The sequence below is a fragment of the Cinclus cinclus genome, chromosome 9 (genome assembly GCF_963662255.1).
Source record: "Cinclus cinclus chromosome 9, bCinCin1.1, whole genome shotgun sequence".
NCBI classification, from domain to species: Eukaryota; Metazoa; Chordata; class Aves; order Passeriformes; family Cinclidae; genus Cinclus; species Cinclus cinclus.
Window position 1 is genome coordinate 13,541,257 of NC_085054.1, and position 19,989 is coordinate 13,561,245.

The 19,989-nt window shown below is 59.0% G+C and overlaps 3 protein-coding genes and 1 pseudogene across 6 annotated transcripts; 3 read left to right on the plus strand and 1 right to left on the minus strand.

Annotated features, from left to right (window-relative positions):
• Positions 1-74: 74 nt before the first annotated feature.
• On the plus strand, positions 75-4,752 carry LOC134047280 (tubulin alpha-5 chain-like; annotated as a pseudogene).
• A 3,519-nt stretch (positions 4,753-8,271) lies between these two features.
• LOC134047117 (tubulin alpha-5 chain) lies at positions 8,272-10,362 on the plus strand. The gene is made up of 3 exons (XM_062498050.1): positions 8,272-8,494; positions 9,047-9,195; positions 9,391-10,362. The coding sequence occupies exons 1-3, from the start codon at positions 8,314-8,316 to the stop codon at positions 10,360-10,362; spliced, it is 1,302 nt and encodes a 433-aa protein (XP_062354034.1). The 5' UTR covers positions 8,272-8,313.
• A 1,207-nt stretch (positions 10,363-11,569) lies between these two features.
• On the minus strand, positions 11,570-13,978 carry STK16 (serine/threonine kinase 16). Of its 4 annotated transcripts, XM_062498047.1 has the most exons (7): positions 13,885-13,978; positions 12,995-13,214; positions 12,789-12,922; positions 12,594-12,714; positions 12,424-12,519; positions 12,233-12,354; positions 11,570-12,144 (listed from the first exon to the last, which is right to left on the minus strand). In XM_062498047.1, exons 1-7 carry the CDS (start codon positions 13,968-13,970, stop codon positions 12,006-12,008), a joined length of 918 nt encoding a protein of 305 aa, XP_062354031.1. In that variant the 5' UTR covers positions 13,971-13,978; the 3' UTR covers positions 11,570-12,005. The 4 variants fall into 4 exon arrangements, with proteins under 4 accessions (XP_062354031.1, XP_062354032.1, XP_062354030.1 ...); XM_062498048.1 differs by lacking the exon at positions 12,424-12,519; XM_062498046.1 differs by having other exon boundaries at positions 12,233-12,519.
• A 576-nt stretch (positions 13,979-14,554) lies between these two features.
• GLB1L (galactosidase beta 1 like) lies at positions 14,555-19,834 on the plus strand. Its single transcript, XM_062498044.1, has 16 exons — positions 14,555-14,668; positions 15,102-15,274; positions 15,591-15,741; positions 15,980-16,040; positions 16,309-16,403; positions 16,776-16,956; positions 17,071-17,129; positions 17,257-17,378; positions 17,556-17,596; positions 17,900-18,018; positions 18,125-18,199; positions 18,278-18,367; positions 18,499-18,612; positions 18,897-19,028; positions 19,324-19,539; positions 19,616-19,834. The coding sequence occupies exons 1-16, from the start codon at positions 14,555-14,557 to the stop codon at positions 19,832-19,834; spliced, it is 1,962 nt and encodes a 653-aa protein (XP_062354028.1).
• The last annotated feature ends 155 nt before the right edge of the window (positions 19,835-19,989 follow it).

Below are 19,989 nucleotides of genomic sequence, written 5' to 3' on the forward strand. Positions count from 1 at the left end.
TTAAGTCAGATCACTGAGGCAGATGCAGGGCTGGTTCTGCACCACAGTAAATACTTTGAGTATTTTGGAAGGGGTAGGACACATTATTCATTGTAGTAAGGCCAGACATCAGTGAAGTCACTGTAGACTCCAATAAAAACCCTCCAAGGTGCTCTAAGCTCTGCCTACACCCTCACTATTCATTTCATAAAACTTTGTGGAATCAGATCAAACCAGTGAAGGTAATGCAGAGCCAGGATAGAGAAGTAGCCCTTTGGCAGGCAGGGCTTTCAACACAGCCCTGGAGCATGACTGTTCTTGAGGGGCTTGACAGGACTGAGTTTTCCTGGGGTTTTTTTGTTTGTTTTTTTTTTTCCCCAGTGATCTCCAAAGAGGTTAGGAGAGTTTGGGCTCATCTCTGAAGGGTTTCCTCTACAAATGCTTCCTCCAGAAAATCTCCCAGGTGTTTTTCAAGAAGCCTTGGGTGGCTGCCAGAGACCTGGCTCACTGCTTGCTCAAGGATCACATCAGCACCTAAGCCCACCAGGAGGGAAGACCTGGGCCAAGTTCTTTGCTGGCTTTCCTGCTTCAGCCCCAGAAGTCTCTCCTGGTTAGTGCCTGGATGGTGTCTTTCACCAGCAGCACACCAAGCTGGAAGGTGCCATCTCTGTTCTTCAGCAGAACCCCTCTGCCAGGACTGGCAAGCATATCAGGAACAGCCCTTATGCCCCACTGCCCTTTCCTCGAGGGGACCCCCGGGTCTCCCGTGCCCCAGCCAGGGGATGCTGCTCTCTGAATGCCCCACCAGAGCACCCCGCCAGGCAGAACAGCCCCATCTATACAAATCTATGCAAATAAGCACAATGCACGCAAATCTGTGACAGCCCTTGGGGCTGTCTCGGGCGGGGCGGCCCGCCCCGGAGCGCCGGTGCCGCCCCCGGTATAAGGCGGCGGCGGCGCGGCCGCCCCGGAGCGCGGAGGGGCGGCAGTCCGGGGACAGGCAGGTCGTGCGGCAGCGGCGGCATCATGGTGAGTGCCGGCCCCGGCTGCTCTCTCCCTCCGGTCCCGCGAGTGCTCCCCGGAGTGGCCTGGGGTTCCCGTGGTTTCCCGGGAGGGCTCTGCCGGGAGCCCAGAAGTGCGGGCAGCTGGCGACGGGAGTGCCCGCTGTGCTTGCCCTGCCTTTGCCTGGCTTCAGCCTCTTCCTGAGCCGCTCCCTCCCCGGCTCTCTGCAGCCTCCCTGCTTTGAGCATCCTGTTGTAGCCGTGGCAAGGAGGCCACCAGCGAGCCCCGCCGCCTGCGGACACCGGCGCTCGGGAGGACACGTCGCCTCTCATCCCTCTCCCACTTTTAATAGTGTCGGTTCCTGCCAGTGTCCCGCGGTACCATCCCCGGCTGCGGGGAGTTCTCCCCGTCTGCCAGCCCCCCGCAGCTGAGCTCCAGCAGTAAGCTGTGGCTTCGTTCATCCACTGCCCTGCTCCAAGGGTGGGTATCACTGTGAGTGGGCATCCAGGCTGCCCTTCCGCCGTGGTCCTGCGGCGATCTCTGGCTCATGAGCTCTCCAGCTGCCCCGGAGAGCATCCCAGCCCCAAGATTTCCCGGCCACCCTGCCTGCTGTCCCGCAGAGCCATGCTCCCAGCTCTTCCTGTGCCGAACTTTGCCGTGAGGGAGGCATAGTCTGCTGTCTGATGACCACCACTGCTGAGTTCTGGTGCTGCTGGGCTCTTCCCAGCCTGTTGTCAGCACTGGGTCCCACAGAGCCAGTCCTCGCTTCTGCTTGCTGTTGGGATGAAGTGCAGCGAGCAGCATAACTCTCTACCACCCCCACGCTGATTCACAAAGTCCTTTGCCAGGGAGTTCTCTCTCATCTCCTCTTCCTTGAGGTGCTTGCATCTGTGCCAAGTGTTTTCTGTGCCCTTCTGTAGAGGATCCTGGAAGACTTACCTCATCTCTTACCCTGGGCTCCTTGTGTTACACGTTTATGGACCTGCTGGGAGGGATAAATGGGGTATTGCTTTGCTCTTCTTGCAGCTCAGCTTTGGGAAATGTGAGGAGATGGGCTTCTGCCTCTCACCATGGTTATCAAGGGCTTATCATTTTGCCATCCGTCACTGTCACTGCTGTGTCTGAAATGCAGCACTGAAAGCTGCAGATGCAGAGAGCCAGGACATGCTGGATCCTGTGCAACTTTATGGGACAGCAGTCATTGCCCTGCTCCTGAGTGTGAAATGGCTGGTTCCACCGGCTTCCTGCCAGCTGACTCATAGTGGAGCACCATGGCTCTTGAAATCCGGTTTGATTTGGATGCTCCTCTGCCTCAGTTGTGCCTGATGACGCATCCAAATCCTTGGCAACAGCGGGTCTAAGGCACGGAATACTTTCATTCTTATCAAAAGAACTGCAGGCTCTGGGGTGTATTATCTGAAGGGAGTGAGATTGCAGAGCCCACCTTCACCTGGCTCCTCCTGAGGGACCTGAGACTAGCCTCGAAGCTGTGAGCTAAGAGACCCTCCCACCTCAGCCTTTCTGCTGACTTAAAAAGTGCTGCTAATGCTTCCTCCTCCTCCAGAGATAATTTAGGGAAGCTGAGCCTCAGAGCATGGCAACCATTCATGTTTCTAAATCCCCCCTCTTCCTGGCCACCCATCCTCAGGGTCCTCAGCTCCCGGTGTCCTGGTGGTGCTTTGCTATCTCAGCCTCCATCTCTGTTGTTGGAATTGCAACAGGGTCTGTGTCAGATGCTGCCTGGCCTCAGCCCTTAAGCCATATGGATGTTTGAGCAATGGAGAAGACGCTCACTAGATGCTGTCCAGGGCTGTGGGTGGGGCCAGTCCAGGGGATGGGTGGCCTGGTATCCTGGCCTCCTGCAGATGAGTCTCCATCTCCTTGGGACTCTGAGGTGGTCAGTGCAGTGATGAGAGGCAGAGCACTAGATGTGGGAGAAAACAGAAAATTGGAATAGACACAGGGCACCGAGGCATGAGGGAAATGTGGCTTGCCCAAGGGGGCAGGGGCCAGAGGTGCCCTTCCAGGGCTGTGCATATCCTGGAGTGATTGCATTTCTGGTCTCTGCTGGGATCTGAGTCTGCCTCCCCCTTCCCAGCGCGAGTGCATCTCCGTCCACGTCGGCCAGGCCGGTGTCCAGATGGGCAACACCTGCTGGGAGCTGTACTGCCTGGAGCACGGCATCCAGCCCGACGGGCAGATGCCCAGCGACAAAACCATTGGTGGAGGGGATGATTCCTTCACCACCTTCTTCTGTGAGACTGGGGCTGGGAAGCACGTCCCACGGGCCATCTTCGTGGACCTGGAGCCCACGGTGATTGGTGAGTGCACCCTAGTTGGGCAGTGATAGTGTCCATCATTATTTTGGGGAACAACCCATTGCAGGATGTTCCCAGGAGTGGCACTTGCTACCTTTCCCCACATCCAGTTAGCAAATCTATTATGCAACTCTCTCCTAGATGAGGTTCGGGGAGGTGTCTACCGCCAGCTTTTCCACCCTGAACAGATGATTACTGGCAAGGAGGATGCTGCCAACAACTACGCGCGTGGACACTACACCATCGGCAAAGAGATCATTGATCAAGTGTTGGACAGGATCCGTAAGCTGGTAAGTGACTGCAGAGAGGGGATGTGTCTCCCTGGACTGGGGTGAGCATCATTCAAGAGGTGGGAGCTTGGTGTGAGCTCTGCTGCACCTTGGAGGAATCTGCAGCTACTCAAACAAAAGTCTGAAACCTCCCTCCAGCCGAGTCAGTGCTTGAGGGGAACCTTACTTGTCTCTCTCCACAGGCTGACCAGTGCACAGGCCTTCAGGGATTCCTGGTGTTTCGCAGTTTTGGAGGTGGCACTGGCTCTGGATTCACCTCCTTGTTGATGGAGCGACTCTCTGTTGATTACGGCAAGAAGTCCAAGCTGGAATTCTCCATCTACCCAGCACCACAAGTCTCCACCGCTGTGGTAGAGCCCTACAATTCCATTCTCACCACCCACAGTACACTGGAGCACTCAGACTGTGCTTTCATGGTGGACAACGAAGCCATCTATGACATCTGCCGCCGGAACCTGGACATCGAGCGCCCAACCTACACCAACCTGAACAGACTCATCAGCCAGGTTGTTTCATCCATTACAGCATCACTGCGGTTTGATGGAGCCCTGAATGTGGATCTGACTGAATTCCAGACCAACCTGGTTCCCTACCCTCGCATTCACTTCCCCCTGGCCACCTATGCCCCTGTGGTTTCTGCTGAGAGAGCTTATCATGAGCAGCTGTCGGTAGCCGAAATCACCAACTCCTGCTTTGAGCCAGCTAACCAGATGGTGAAGTGTGACCCTCGCCATGGCAAGTACATGGCCTGCTGCCTGCTGTATCGTGGGGATGTGGTGCCCAAGGATGTCAACGCCGCCATTGCCACCATCAAGACCAAACGCAGCATCCAGTTTGTGGACTGGTGCCCCACGGGCTTCAAGGTGGGCATCAACTACCAGCCACCCACAGTGGTGCCGGGAGGGGACCTGGCCAAGGTGCAGCGCGCCGTCTGCATGCTGAGCAACACCACGGCCATCGCTGAGGCCTGGGCTCGCCTGGACCACAAGTTTGACCTGATGTATGCCAAGAGGGCCTTCGTGCACTGGTACGTGGGTGAGGGCATGGAGGAAGGGGAGTTCTCCGAGGCACGGGAAGACATGGCTGCTCTGGAGAAGGATTATGAGGAAGTGGGCCTGGACTCCTATGAGGATGAAGAAGAGGGTGAGGAGTAAAGAAGCTCCAGGCCAAAAAAGGACCACGCTCCTTCCCCGTGTTACCTGCAATCCCTTTGCAATAAACCGTTTCAGATCTTCCATGTCTCCCAGTATTTCCCACAGCTGTTTCAGTTTCTTGCCAGGTCAGGTGTGTGGTGAGTGCTTCAGCCCTGCTACTGGTGCTGCTATGCTTCCTCCCAGTGCTCTGCTCCAGCTCTGGCTCCCCACATAGGTAAGAGCCCCATACCAGAGGGCTATGTCCAGGACACATGGCAGGCTCTGGGAAGGTGCCGGAGTATGTCCACCAAAGGGATCCAGAGGAGTGCTGCGGATGGGATAGGAGAAGTATCAAGCTTAGGCATTGGGTCATCTGTCTGGGAGTACCTGTGCCCTCAGCCTGCCCTGTTCTGCCAGTGCTCTGCCTTCCCCCTGGGGCACGTGGCCCCACTCTACCTGGCCCAGATCATCTTCTGCATTATCCCCATTCTGAATCCTCCCACTGCCCTGCCTGGTGGTAAGTAGCCCCAGCATCAGCTTCTGGCTCCAGCTGCAAACTGGAGATTTCTGTTACCCATTATCCACTGTGCTGGTTCCCGAGATTAATTTTCCCTGCTTACCACTAATGCTCCAGCTTTATTGACCCACAGGGGCTGTCCTCCCCTGCCCTCCTCCCGTCATGCACCCGTGTCAGCTGGAGGGGAGAGTGGGGGCCAGCCCTGGCTGCTGGAGAGCAGCCAGGCACTCATCCCACTGCGCAGGGCTGCTGGCACTGCTCTGCTTGCCTGTGACTGGAGTGCCAGGCTCAGACTGAGCTGTGCCTGCTGCTGCTATGCCAGGGCAAGAGTCACTGCCCCTCACACCAGGTGCTGCTCTGATCCAATCTTTATGTCTTGTCTGATTGTGGGGAAAGGAGGGAGTCTGCTCCTTCAGAGTAATTCCATTGCTGATATTCCATGCTTCACAGACATGACTGCCACCAGAAGGATGTAGTAGTTGGAACTGTTTCCTATACCTTTTTCTAAAAGTCACCCTGCACCTCTGTCCTGGACAAGGGACCCAGTAGTATCTCCTGGCATGCTACTGAGCAGCAGAGGTCCATTCATCCCCGTGGCCAGGGAGGAGTAGCTGTGTGACCCAAGGTACTGGCAGCAAAGGCAGAGCCCTCTCCCTGTTCAGGCAGCATTCAAGGCTGATGGTCCAGGCATCCTCAGTAGCAGGATCAGCCCTGGCCTTGGCAGGGGTGGCTGCACTGGCCAGGGCTCAAACAGAGCTGCTGCTCTGAATGTAGTCACACGTTATTAACAGCAAGCAGGCTGCAATGACCCTTTTTTGGCAGCCCAGATTTGTCATGCAGATCTGCAGCCTCACAGGGTTGTGCAGCACTGCCTATCTGTCCCCACCAGGAGAGAAGGGCAAATCTTGGCTGGAGCCTCCCAGAGCATCAATGGTGAAGGGAGGTTTAGGGGGCGAAGTGGGCTCTTAGGTCTGATTCGTGTCTCTATCGTGTTTCTCCTCCTTTCTCCTGTTCTAGAGGCCCAGGTGGATTCGGGGTGTCCCCATATCCCTGGGGGAGCTGGTAGCAGGGCAGGTTAGGGACCGTTCTACCTACTGTGATGCTGGTGGCTCAGCACTGCTTGTCACCCCTGAGGGCTGGTCCCCACGCCCCCCGCCTCCCTCCCGGTAGAAAAGGGGGAGCAGCTTCGGGCCCCGCATCTCGGGGTTCCTCCGCAGCCGGGAGGACTCCGCCAGGGGTACCCCGAAGGAGGTACTCCCTCCTCGCATGCAAGTGTACCCAAATAAGGGGGCGTGGCGGCACCAAGCCACTCCCACCTATAAGAGAGCGCTGCGGCGGGGATTGCAGCAGCCGCAGCTCCGCGTCGAGCCCCGCCGCACAGAGCCGCCGGGACAGCCCGCACCTCCCGCCGCAACATGGTGAGTGCGGGCCGGGAGGCGGCCACGGCGGCGGGGAGGGCGCCCGACAGCCCCCCGGCAGCTCCCCGGGGTCGGCACCGTGGCCGGCGGAGCCGTCGCGACGCGCCCCCTCCTTCCACGCCGTGACCTTGGGCAGCCCTCCCGGCCCCTGCCCGGGGGCAGCCGCGCCTCCATCGCCCCGTGCCCCACTCCGACCCCCCCGCCCGCCGCCACCGGCACCGGGACGCTGCTCCCCCCCCCCCCCCATCCGCTCCCCACCGCCGGCGCAGCGCGGGGGGGGGCGCTGGGAATAGAGGGGGATGACCTCTCCGGTGGGGAGCGGTGGCCGCGGATGGACGGGGACAGCTGCCGAGGGTGGAGACGTCAGCCGGGCACCGGGGGCCTGAGCGGGGCGTTCGGCGGGACTCCCCCGCGGCGGCGTGCGTCCCGTCGGGGCTGGCGGCGGGGAACGGGTGTGGGTGTCCCGTCCCTCCAGTCTCGTCCCGCGTGCGTCTGGCAGCGGCGGAGCGGGCCGGGGACGCTCTCCGAAGCGGGCAGTCGCCACTGCCCTCGCCCGGGGCCGGAGCTGTCTATATTTAGCGGCTCAGGAGTGGGCCGGGGCCGTGCCAGGAAGGCGCAGCGCAGCGCTCTGCCCGCCGCAGCGTTGACCGGGCCCTGCCGGGGAACCTGCCCCCAGCTGCCCTCCCTTCCTCTCTGCGGCTGGGGATGCTCTTGGCCCTCCCGCAGGAAGCAGGAGCCCTTGTCCTACCCGGGCGCTGGATCGGGGCACGGACCCCGTCGCGGCTAAGGGCACGTTGCGGTGGAAGCAAATTGCTCCAGGACCTCGAGGCTGAGTCGGGGTGTCCTGCTCGGGAAGACAGGGATGCTAGGACTAGCAGAGGCAGGGTGCCAGGGGCAGCAGAGAAGGGATGCTGGAGTAGTGGAACAGGCCTGCACCTTCTGAATGGGAGTGCATGAGGCACATCTCCAGCTCACAGCCTGCTCCTAAGCACTTCTGCCAGCACAGGTTTTGCAGCACAGGATTGGAACTGTGTGGCCCAAGGAATCTATGTTCCTCAGAAACTGCTGGTCTTCATTGCCAGCCCTTGCCTGGCTGCCCCCTACCACCCATGCATCCCCAAGTCCACCCACCCCACAATACTGCTTATCTGGCTCTGGAGCAGCAAGCAGAGGGGTTTTCTGATGCTGATTGCCCTTCTTGGGTTAAATGTGTGCCCCTGACAGCTCAGCTCCTCGCTGGACTGCTGTTGGATGGGGAAGGGGCTGAAGCTGCCAGGAACCCTGGCAGAGTAGCTGGGCTCTGCTCCCTTTTCTGCAGAAGGACAGGCCCAGACAGAGTCCATTGAGCTAGTGGCCCCCAATGAGGGCAGGGGAAAGAGGGATGCCAAAGCTGGCTCTTGATCCAGCATGCTGCCTGTGCATGGCTGTGGGCAGCTATGGGGACCCTCTCAGGGTGATGCAGGAGGTCACCCAAAGGAAAATGTACTCTCCGGGACCACTGGCCAGAGAAGGTCCATTGTGGGTGACTGTGTGGCACTGGCACCAGGTAGAGCCCTCCCTGGAGCAGGCAGGGCAGAGCTGTGCCAGGATCTGAGTCTGCCTCCCCCTCCCCAGCGCGAGTGCATCTCCGTCCACGTCGGCCAGGCCGGTGTCCAGATGGGCAACACCTGCTGGGAGCTGTACTGCCTGGAGCACGGCATCCAGCCCGACGGGCAGATGCCCAGCGACAAAACCATTGGTGGAGGGGATGATTCCTTCACCACCTTCTTCTGTGAGACTGGGGCTGGGAAGCACGTCCCACGGGCCATCTTCGTGGACCTGGAGCCCACGGTGATTGGTGAGTGCACCCTAGTTGGGCAGTGATAGTGTCCATCATTATTTCGGGGAACAATCCACTGCAGGATGCTCCCAGGAGTTCACACAGCCTGAGGTGCCCCCATGGGAGGGTAGCAGGCAGTTGATGTTCATGGTCTTCTGACAATATCCTGCACTGGGTTTGACCTGAGGGCCTTTTTTTTTTTTTTTTGCCCGTAGAGGCCACAAACGGGAGCACCTGCTTTTGTTCTTGAAGTGTCCTAGAGTCAGCGGTGCTTGTACCACATGTGCACAGAGAGAAACCAGCCGAACCGGTGCGGCAGCTCCTGCTGCGCTGTGGGCAGGCAGCTCCCGGAGGGTGGGAGAAGCTGAGCTGTACAGGGAGGTAGCAGCCACGTCCTGAAGCCAGAGAAACCTGATGCTGGTGATGGCTTTGCTGACGTGTGGGTCCCTGGCCATATCACCGGCAGGCGGAGCCAGGGTGAGGGACGGCTGCTAAACCCACGTGTCTGCTCAGCGGCCGGCTCAAACCAACAGTCTCCACTGGGCTCAACCTGACCCTCTTCTCTCCTAGATGAGGTTCGGGGAGGTGTCTACCGCCAGCTCTTCCACCCCGAGCAGCTGATTACTGGCAAGGAGGATGCTGCCAACAACTACGCGCGTGGACACTACACCATCGGCAAAGAGATCATTGATCAAGTGTTGGACAGGATCCGTAAGCTGGTAAGTGACTGCAGAGAGGGGATGTGTCTCCCTGGACTGGGGTCCACCATCCTGCTGGGGCACAGAACGCACTGCAAGCCCTGCTGAGCCCTGGGAAGGATATGCAGCGGACCAGGGCAGGGATACACTAGGTCCTGAAGGGACTTGTGGACAGAAATGTATCTCAGAGGAATCTCTCCTCATGTCTCTCCACAGGCTGACCAGTGCACAGGCCTCCAGGGATTCCTGGTGTTTCATAGTTTTGGAGGTGGCACTGGCTCTGGATTCACCTCCTTGTTGATGGAGCGACTCTCTGTTGATTATGGCAAGAAGTCCAAGCTGGAATTCTCCATCTACCCAGCACCACAAGTCTCCACCGCTGTGGTAGAGCCCTACAACTCCATTCTCACCACTCACACTACACTGGAGCACTCAGACTGTGCTTTCATGGTGGACAACGAAGCCATCTATGACATCTGCCGCCGGAACCTGGACATCGAGCGCCCAACCTACACCAACCTGAACAGACTCATCAGCCAGATTGTTTCATCCATTACAGCATCACTGCGGTTTGATGGAGCCCTGAATGTGGATCTGACTGAATTCCAGACCAACCTGGTTCCCTACCCTCGCATTCACTTCCCCCTGGCCACCTATGCCCCTGTCATCTCTGCAGAGAAGGCTTATCATGAGCAGCTGTCGGTAGCCGAAATCACCAACTCCTGCTTTGAGCCAGCTAACCAGATGGTGAAGTGTGACCCTCGCCATGGCAAGTACATGGCCTGCTGCCTGCTGTATCGTGGGGATGTGGTGCCCAAGGATGTCAACGCCGCCATTGCCACCATCAAGACCAAACGCAGCATCCAGTTTGTGGACTGGTGCCCCACGGGCTTCAAGGTGGGCATCAACTACCAGCCACCCACAGTGGTGCCGGGAGGGGACCTGGCCAAGGTGCAGCGCGCTGTCTGCATGCTGAGCAACACCACGGCCATCGCTGAGGCCTGGGCTCGCCTGGACCACAAGTTTGACCTGATGTATGCCAAGAGGGCCTTCGTGCACTGGTACGTGGGTGAGGGCATGGAGGAAGGGGAGTTCTCCGAGGCACGGGAAGACATGGCTGCTCTGGAGAAGGATTATGAGGAAGTGGGCCTGGACTCCTATGAGGATGAAGAAGAGGGTGAGGAGTAAAGAAGCTCCAGGCCAAAAAAGGACCACGCTCCTTCCCCGTGTTACCTGCAATCCCTTTGCAATAAACGGTTTCAGATCCTCCGTGTCTCCCAGTATCCCCCCAGCTGTTTCGGTTTCTTGCCAGGTCAGGTGTGTGGTGAGCGCTTCAGCCCTGCTACTGGTGCTGCTATGCTTCCTCCCAGTGCTCTGCTCCAGCTCCAGCTTGCCACCTGTGCAGGTAAGACCCCTGGGGTCTAGTCCCTGATGCCGTGGCACACATCCCACCCCACTGGTTGCTCCATCCAGGGGTTGGTACCGCTTCCTTGTGTGATATGTGGCCCTGTGTTGTATCCTGGAGCTCAGGAGAGCAGATTTAGTCTGAGCAAGAAAAGAATGGCAGCTGTTGGGTCTTCTCATGTGCAGCCCAAGGGTAGCTGGGCTCCCCTGTAAAGATAGTGGTTGGGGCAGTGGGAACAATCTGGCACCCCTGCCCCTGTGGTCATCATACAGGGCAAGGGGTATGCTCGGCTCTCTGGTGCATTGGGTGCACCCTGCAATGGCACCCAGCATGGCACAAACCCCTGTGGCTGCTGTACTGCTCTGTGCAGTGAGAGGATTAAAGGAGGGCAATGCTCCCTGTGAAACTGCTCGTCTGCATCTCTTTTTTTTACCCCCTCTCCTTGTGTAGTCCTGCTGCTAGAGCGCCAGTGAGCCCCTCCAGCCAAGGCTGCCTGCTGGTCTGGGGGTGTCCTCAATGCTGGGGTGGTTATGCTGTCCCCACGGTCTGCCTACCCCCACCAGAGCAGAGCTACTGCTCCTGCCTCCCAACGTCTAGCAGCTTCCCAGTCTGGGCATCCACCTCCTTCTTCATGGGCAGCAGAGAAGTTCTGCCTGTACCCCTGCCACTGCCTGCCTGCCTGTGTTGATCCCTGCCCCACAGTGCCCAGCTCTGGACGCTCTGAACAGCAGTGTCTGGTTCCAGCTGCAGATTCGTGTTAGCTGCCAATAGCAGCTTTCTGTGGCCAGGGATTAACTTTCCCTGCTTACTGCTAATGCTCTGGCTGTGCCGCCCCGGCTGGCCTCCGCTGCTCTTCCCCTCCAGCAACGCTTGGCTGCTTAAACCAGACAGTGTGCCCTGGTCTCCCCATGCCCCAGCAGGACCCCTCCCTGCAGACAGGGACACAGCCATACCTCCGCAAGAACATACTTTACTTCAAACACAAGGCAACATTGGTGCCAAGAGCAGTGGCAGAGTGGGCACTCCCTCTGCCTCCCTCCAGCACAGCACCAGGATCCAGCCTGCAGCTCTTCCCTGGGCAGGAGCAGCCTTCCTGGGACACAAAGCTGCAGGACAGCAGCTCCCATCCCCAGGAGGGGTCCCACAACACCCTCTTCTGCCACCCCCAGGGAAGGTAGCAGCTGGCAAGGGACCCATGTTTAGCAGCAGATCACATATCCACAGCTCAGGAGCACAGACCAAGGCCCCAGCAGCAGCATCCAGGGAACAGAACACTCCAAATCAAACACATCTCTGGCACAGAGCAGCAGCTCTCCCCCAGGGCAGCAATCCCCTCTGCAACAGGTCTGCAGGGCAGCAGGGATTAGGGAAGCTGCTTTTCCCCTGGCTCAGCCTCAGGACGCCTCACCACTGGAAGGGGATGGGCTTAGATCTGTGTGGTGTCCTGTCCTGCTGGTGCTGGCTGCAGCCCCTCCAGTTGGTGGAGGATTTCATTTATGCTGGGTCTCTCCTGGGGGTTCACTGTCATCATGGAGAAGAGCAGGCGCTGCAAGGCAGCTGAGTATCTGGAAGAAAGACAGCAAGGGCAGGATCCATGAGGTGCACAGGACAGAGGGCCACCCAGGAATGCTGTCACCTTCCCCAGCCCCTCACCTGGTTGTGGAGGGCAATGTGAGGGGGTTCTGAACCGCCAGAGCCACACTGTCACCCTTCTGGAAGATGGCATCATAGGGGCCCTCTCCAAACATCATGCAGTACAGCACACAGCCTAAGGACTGGAGTGTGATGGTGTCAGTGCAGCCCTGCAGCAGTGGGTGGGGGAGGCCAGAGGGCTGGATCCTTACCCAGATATCTGTACGCTCATCTATGACGCACTGGCTCGGCACTGTGAAGAGCTCAGGGGCACGGTAGGAGATGGTGCAGCGCTGGGCAGCCCAGTCCTGCAGAGAGGAAGATGGGGATGAAGAGACTCGAGCAGGGACAGGCCCGTGGGGTGATGTCCCAGGCCACCCACCTGCACAGCCATGGCCTCCTGAGAGCTGCTGACTTCGATGCGAGCTTGGTTCATGGAGCCCAGGTCCATCAGCACCGGCTGGTCATCCTCATCCAGCAGCACATTGGTGGGCTTGAGGTCCCTGTGGGGATGGACATCACTGAATGCCCACTGGGGCCCCTGCCAATCCCCCCAGCTGGTGCTGCCACTCCATACCTGTGTGCATAGCCCTTGCTGTGGATGGCTTGCAGCCCACGGCAGATCCCATGGAGGATGAGGAGGATCCGCTGCTCTGGCATGAAGGTGCCTTTCTCTCGCAGTGCTTCCACTTCTCTCCAGAGGGTTCCCCCCTGGCAAACACAAGCAGCTGGTCACCACTGCTGCTCCTGGGGTGGTGGGGCAGCCAGGAAAGCCCCCCTCACCTTCACATAGGGCAGGAGAAGCCAGGCTTCGTGCTTGGCACCCTTCTCCACCATGCAGTGGGCCACGAGGCGCAGGATGTTGGGGTGGTCGAAGAGGCCGTGCATCTCCACCTCGTGCAGGGCGGCCTGGCGGTCTTCCTTGTCGTGGCACAGGATGCGCTTCAGGGCATAGAAGCGCCCATCCCGCAGCCCCTCCACCAGGTCCACATAGCTGAACCCCCTGCAAGGAGTCAAGAATAGCATGGGTTGGGGGCTGTGACATCCATGTTGGGGTGTTGTGCCGAGTCTCATCTATGAGCACCCAGGGGAGGGGAACAGAAGGCAACATGAATCCCCCAGGTATGCACAGACACCTTTCAGACATCTGCCAGGAACCCAAAGCATCCCCTCTCTGTTTGAAAAACCCCACTGGCCCAATCATCCCCACTCCCATGACTCCAAGCACTCACTTCTGGGAACGACCAACCCCTCCCTGTCATTCAGCATGAGAATCATCTGTCATGCACAAGCACCCCTGTGCTGAAGCATCATCCCTCACCAAGCCCAAGTACTTCCCCAAGCCCCAAGGTGACCTGAGCTCAAGCATCTCCCCATCCTGCCCGAGCATCCCGTGCTTGAGTGTCACCCCCAGCCCAAATCATCTCCCATGCACAAGCACCTCTGTGCCCAAGCATGTCCCCCACACCCAACCATTCCCCCTGTACAAGCACCCCGAAGCCCGCGCACGTCCCATGCCCGAGCATCCCCCATACACAAGCCCGCCCGTGCCCAAGCATCCCTCCCCATGCCCGAGCACGCCCTCGGCCAGAGGACCCCCCCCTTGCCCGAGCATCCCTCCCGGAGCACGGGGACCCCCGCCCGAGCCCCCCGCACCCCAGCCCGCCGCGCACCCCTCTGCCAGGCGGTGGAGCAGGAGGTACCGCGCTCCCCCCAGGCTGACGGTGCCCCGGGAGCAGACGCACAGCGCCTGCCCCATCGCCCGTCCGCGTCATCGCCCGCCGCCGCGCGTCACCCGCCGCGTCACCGGCCCCCGCCGCGTCACCCGGCGGGCGGGGCATCACCGCTGCCCGCTGCCCGGGATCCCGCTGAGATCCCTCTTCCTTATCGCGGACTTGTCCTGTCCTGAAGCACCTCCCGACACCCCTGTCACCGGCTGTGCCACAGGCTATAGGTGTAGGGGACGTTTACCTTTCCCTCATCCAGCAGCAGCAGTGCTCCAATCAGAGCTACAGCCGAGCTTTCCATCACCACCTCTCTGATGGAACAAGCGGGCTGAGCTCAATGAAAGGGCTCTGCTTGGTGGTGACAGTTGTCCCCTCACTTTGATTATCACTCACCACCCCACTGGGCACCCACTGGGGTGTGCTCGGTGGGCGTTGTGCCTTCTGTATCCCCTGCTGGGGTGGGCTTTGCGGGGCTGATGCGCCGCTGGTCAGACGTGGAGGGTCGGAGCCTCCCACCCCTTTCTCATGGTCCCGCCCCAGCTGTTCCAGCTGCCTGCACTTGGGACCGGGAGAAGGAAGCGCTCGGCGCTGGCCAAGATCCTTCTCGGATCACATGATGGTGGTGGCCACGTCCAACTTCGTCCCCTATCCCGGGCCTGCCAAGCACCTGGCGAGGATGGGGCTGCCGACCCTCGCCCTGCTTCTGGCTGCGGGGCTTCTGCAAACGCAGGTTAGCAAACGAGGGTGGAAAGTCTGGGAGAAGCGCATAAGACTGAGCTGTGAAGGAGCCGGTGGAACACCTCCGCAATCTGCCTTACTTCCCGATCCGTCACCCTTGCTCGTCATGCTATAGCTCCCTCCTGCAGCAGCCCATGTCCTTCCCCAATGTCCCAGCTTGCATTTCCAGCTCCTTCCTTGCCCGAGCAGCACCCATCGAGCAGCACCCGTCCGCGCAAATGCCACCAGGTCAGCCGGCGGGTGTTTGATTAGCAGAGAGGCTCAGATCATCCTTCCTGCTCTCCCAGGAGGACAGTTTGGTACCCACTTCGGGGGAGGGCTCCTCCAAGAACCAGCCCCATCAGTGCCTGTCCCAGGAAACATACGAAGGGGTGGCTGGGCTCAGGGAGGTTCTGCAGCCCTCCAGCTCTGCCCCTTTCCTGCAGGCCTCCCCTTCGGCACGCTCCTTCCAGCTGGATTATGAACACAACTGCTTCCGCAAGGATGGTGCCCCTTTCCGCTACATCTCGGGCAGCATCCACTATGCCCGTGTCCCGCGCCCTGCCTGGAGGGACCGGCTGCTCAAGATGTACATGAGCGGGCTCAACACTGTGCAGGTGTAAGCCATAGCGAAAACCCTGATGGTGCACAGCCCACAGCCACCATTGGGTTTCTGGGATCAGTAGGAACAGAGACAAGGGTGTTGTCTGACCACAGGGAGCAAGGACCAACACTTGCACTCGGCTATGACCCCCCAGGTCACCCTTGCCAGACACAAGCATGAGTGTGGACTAGTTCCAGTCCAGCCCAAGTTGCCATACTCAGCTCAGGCTGCAGGCCAACCCCCAGAAGCAGAGGGATCAGCTCCTGGGATGGTTCCCTGTCATGCTGGGGTGTCCTTAGTCCCTGCATGCTGATCTCCCCTCTCATCCCAGCTATGTTCCCTGGAACTACCATGAGACACTGCCAGGAATTTATGACTTCACTGGGAACCGGGATGTGGAAGCCTTCCTGGACCTGACAGCTGAGCTGGGACTTCTGGTGATCCTGCGGCCAGGGCCCTACATCTGTGCAGAGTGGGAGATGGTGAGCCCCAGCCCCCAGCCTGGCACAGAGGGGTGACAGCTGGTCTGGGAAGGGCACAGCAGGGTTGGCCTTCTGTCGCCCTGATTCCAGTGTCATGCCCACTGTGCCCAGGCTGCTGCCCCACATGCTGTGCTGGTGCCAAGCAAGCACTAGTGCTGCACTGGCCAGTTTCAGCTCTGTGCAGGCCCAGGCTGCTGAGCAGTTTCTCTGCCTCCCTCTCTGCCGTGTGTTTCTCCAGGGTGGCTTGCCTGCCTGGCTGCTGTGGAAACCAGACATCATCCTGCGCACTTCCAGCCCTGGTGAGGCTCAGAACAGGGCTCTGGCCACCATGTCCTTACAGCCTGGTGCTAGTCCTAGCATCGTCTCCACATATCTGCCAGCTCTGCTTGTGTGGTCTTTCCCATCATCTTCCCCATCCTTTGAGAGTCCCATAGTTTGTACTCCATCTCCACTTCCCCATCTCGCTTGACCTTGTTCCATCCACTCTGTCTTCCTCCTGACAGGCTGGCTGCAGATAGACTGGGGTGGATGCTGCAGCCAGTCCCTGCCCTGCCTCTGTCCTTCCAGCCTACCTGGCAGCTGTGGACTCTTGGCTCCATATCCTGCTGCCCAAGATCAAGCCTCGCCTGTACCAGCACGGAGGGAACATCATCAGTGTGCAGGTAAGGTTCTGTGAGGCCCAGCCCCATGCCTTGCTCTGGGTCATCTTTGGATGTCTCCCAAAAAGCCACAAGTATCCCCTACACAACGACCTTACCCAGCAAAGCTTAGAGAAATCCTTCCCAACTTCTGGACCTGGGTTTAAGTCCAAGGGCTGGGAATCTGAGGTACCTGCCATCACCACAGCTGTGGTTTGAGGGACACCAACAGAGCTGGAGCTCATGGTGGGACTGGAAGGTTGTGCTCAGGACCCATCTGGGGGTTGTCAGGACGTCTGATGATGTCCAGAGAAAAAGGGTGGTGCTCATCCCAGTGGGCGCTGTCTGCAGCCCTGTCGTGTGCATACTGGGTACCAGTGCCTGTCCTGCTCACAGGTGGAGAATGAATATGGGAGCTACTATGCCTGTGATTATGATTACCTACGGCATCTGCTGGGCTCCTTTCGGGCACTGCTGGGGAGTGAGGTGCTGCTCTTCACCACTGACAGCACGGGAGTGGAGGAGCTGCGCTGTGGCACGCTGCAGGGGCTCTATGCCACCATTGACTTTGGGCCAGGTATCCCTATGGGGGGGAGGAGGAGGAGGAGGAGAGAGAGGAGGAGGAGGAGGAGAGAGAGAATAAGGGTCCCTTCTCTGTCCTGCTCAAACCTCCCTCTCTCCACCTCCACAGAATCCAATGTGACAGAGGCATTTGGTGCCCAGCGCCGTGTGGAACCAAAGGGGCCCCTGGTGAGCTTGGCATGGATGCTCTGTGGGGAATGACCCATGATGGCTTTGGGGAGGCAGAGGCACCAGGCAGTGAGGCAAAGAGGGGCACTGGGCCCAGGCTGCAGGAGACAGTCCCTTTCTCCTGCAGGTAAACTCCGAGTACTACACAGGTTGGCTGGACTACTGGGGTGAGACACATGCTAGCACCAGCGCAGCGTGGGTGGCTCGGGGGCTGGAGGAGATGCTGCATCTGGGAGCCAGCATCAACATGCAAGTAGTCAGCTGGCAGAGGGCACTGCCACCAGGGGAGTGAGCATCACCTCTTGCCTTCATCCCATAGGGATCAGGCCAGCAGGGACTGTGGGTGCTGGAGGGAAGGGGCAGTGCCTGGTGAGCCCCTGCTGGGTCTGTGAAGTTGCTGACCAGGCTCTCTGGGGTGTGTCATAGGTACATGTTCCATGGAGGGACGAATTTTGCCTACTGGAGTGGTGAGTAGAGCCTTGCTCTAGGGAAGGAGGGGCCCATGGCAGGGCTGGGGAGTTTTCCTTGGCCATCCCTGAGAAACTTGCTTCATGCTTTTGTTCTGTCCTATGGGGCAGGTTGACACATAGCCAAGGGCCCTTGAACCCAAGCTTGTCTTCTCCTGGGGACTCCTTTCACGCCTATGTGGGGGCTCACAGTTCTGGGTCATGCCCCCCCCATATTGCACTGCAGCCAGCCTGGGGCAGGGTTCCATGCCCTGGTCTTGTGCTAGAGCCCCTTCCTCCAGCTCACATCACTTCCTTGGCCAGGTGCTGACTACAAGGACCAGTACAAACCAGTGACCACCAGCTATGACTATGATGCCCCCCTCTCAGAGGCAGGAGACCCCACAGAGAAGCTGTTTGCCATTCGCACAGTCATCAGCAAGGTAACGAACCTGGAATAAGGGGAAAGTAATGGGGACTGCTTGTGTACCAGCAGGGTAACAGACATTCATGCCTGCCATGGAAGGCAGCTGACAATCTGCTGTTCAGTTCCAGCCCCTGCCAGTTGGTCCGATGCCACCTGCCACCCCCAAGTATGCCTATGGCTGGGTGGCCCTGCAGAAGGTGAGTGCTTATCCTGAAGGCTGTACTGCCCTGGCATGGCACTGCTCAACTGCCCAGCACCCATCCCTCTCTTCGCAGTATGCTGACCTCCTGGATGTCTTGGATGTGCTGTGCCCCTCTGGACCCATCCAGAGCCAGTTCCCTCTCACCTTTGAGGTTCTGAAGCAGGTGAGAGGCTGGGTGTAGTGGTGGATGCTTGAGGAGACACCCCTGTCTGCCCGACCCTGGTTCTGGGGCAGAGGAGCAGAGCTTATTTCCAGATCCATTTCCTTCCTGTGCCATTGCACTGTGTCCTGCAGGTCTATGGCTTTGTGGTGTACCACACACATCTGCCCTGGGATGTCCCGGACCCAGCCATGCTGGGTGCCCCTCCCCACAGCATCTGTGATCGTGGCTATGTGATGCTGCAGAAGGTGAGGCTATAGGAGCACACCACTCCCTGGGACAGTGCTCTAGAGGGCTGTAGGACCTGCTGGCAGTGGGGCTGTGCCATGCCAGGGCCTTGGGGACAGCCAGGGTGCCAAAAGCCATACTGACCCTTTGCAGGGTGGCCCTTGGGTCCAAATTTTCCTCCTTCAGTGTCAGAGAGCCACCCTGGCTCTGGTGGGGCTGGCAGCAGGATGCTCTGTGCCTGCTGGCAGTGTTGGGGGTGGTGGGATCCGAACATGGGCCAGCAGCACTGACCTTGTGGCTTTAGGAGTACCAGGGAACACTGGAGCGTGATGGGCAGACAACACTGCATGTAACAGGCAGGGCAGGGGACACACTGGACATACTCCTGGAGAACATGGGCAGGATCAGCTTTGGGGCCAACACCAGTGACTTTAAGGTAAGGGGACAGGGCCCTGAGGCTCCAGAGGGGATGGCCATGTGACCAAACACCCCCTCCAATACCACCTGAGACAGAGTCCAGTCTTGGTGGGGCCATCCCAGTCCTGCTTCCTGGTTCATCTCAAATGTGCTAAGATAGGGCTCAGAGATGGGCACCCCTCTCCCCCTTATGCTGCTAGAACCCTTCACACCTCAGAGGATCCCATCCCACTTTCACTGCTGCAACTGGGGTTGCCAAGTGTCTTGACTCTGGCAGATACTGCTGCTTCATTTCCCCTCTGGTTCCATCTCAGGGCTTGCTGGGAAACCTCTCATTGAACTCCAGGCCTCTCAGCAACTGGCTGATCTATCCCCTGGCCATAGACACTGCAGTCCAACAGGGCTGGCCCCAGGCTGCGCTGCCAAAATCAAGCAGTCAGGGCAGAGTGGGGCCAGCCTTCTACACTGGGACCTTTGAGACACCTGGCATTGCCTGGGACACCTTTGTGAAGTTACCAGGCTGGGGCAAGGTAAGACAGTACATAATGGGAAAGGGGATAAGAGTGAACCAGGACACAGCTCAGTGCAATCTCAATCTTCTTCCAGGGACTGCTGTGGATAAATGGCTTCAACCTGGGCCGATACTGGACCCGCCGTGGGCCCCAGCAGACCCTCTTTGTGCCTGGCTCGGTGCTGCATGCTGGTCACCCCAACAACATTACAGTGCTGGAGCTAGAAGAGGCACCTCACACTCCTCTCTTGCTCTTCCTTGACCAACCCCTCTACAACAGGACACTTGGCTGCAGCACCATGGCCACAGAATAAACACTTCTGGGCAATGGCCTTGCCTCTCACTGGGGCTGGGGAGATGGCAGGAGGCTGATGAAGCACGGGGACTAAGGAAAATGGCAGAGGTCCTGGCACAGACCTCTGGGGAGTAATGAGTAAGGGACCCAGGACTGAGCTTGATTTGCTTATCA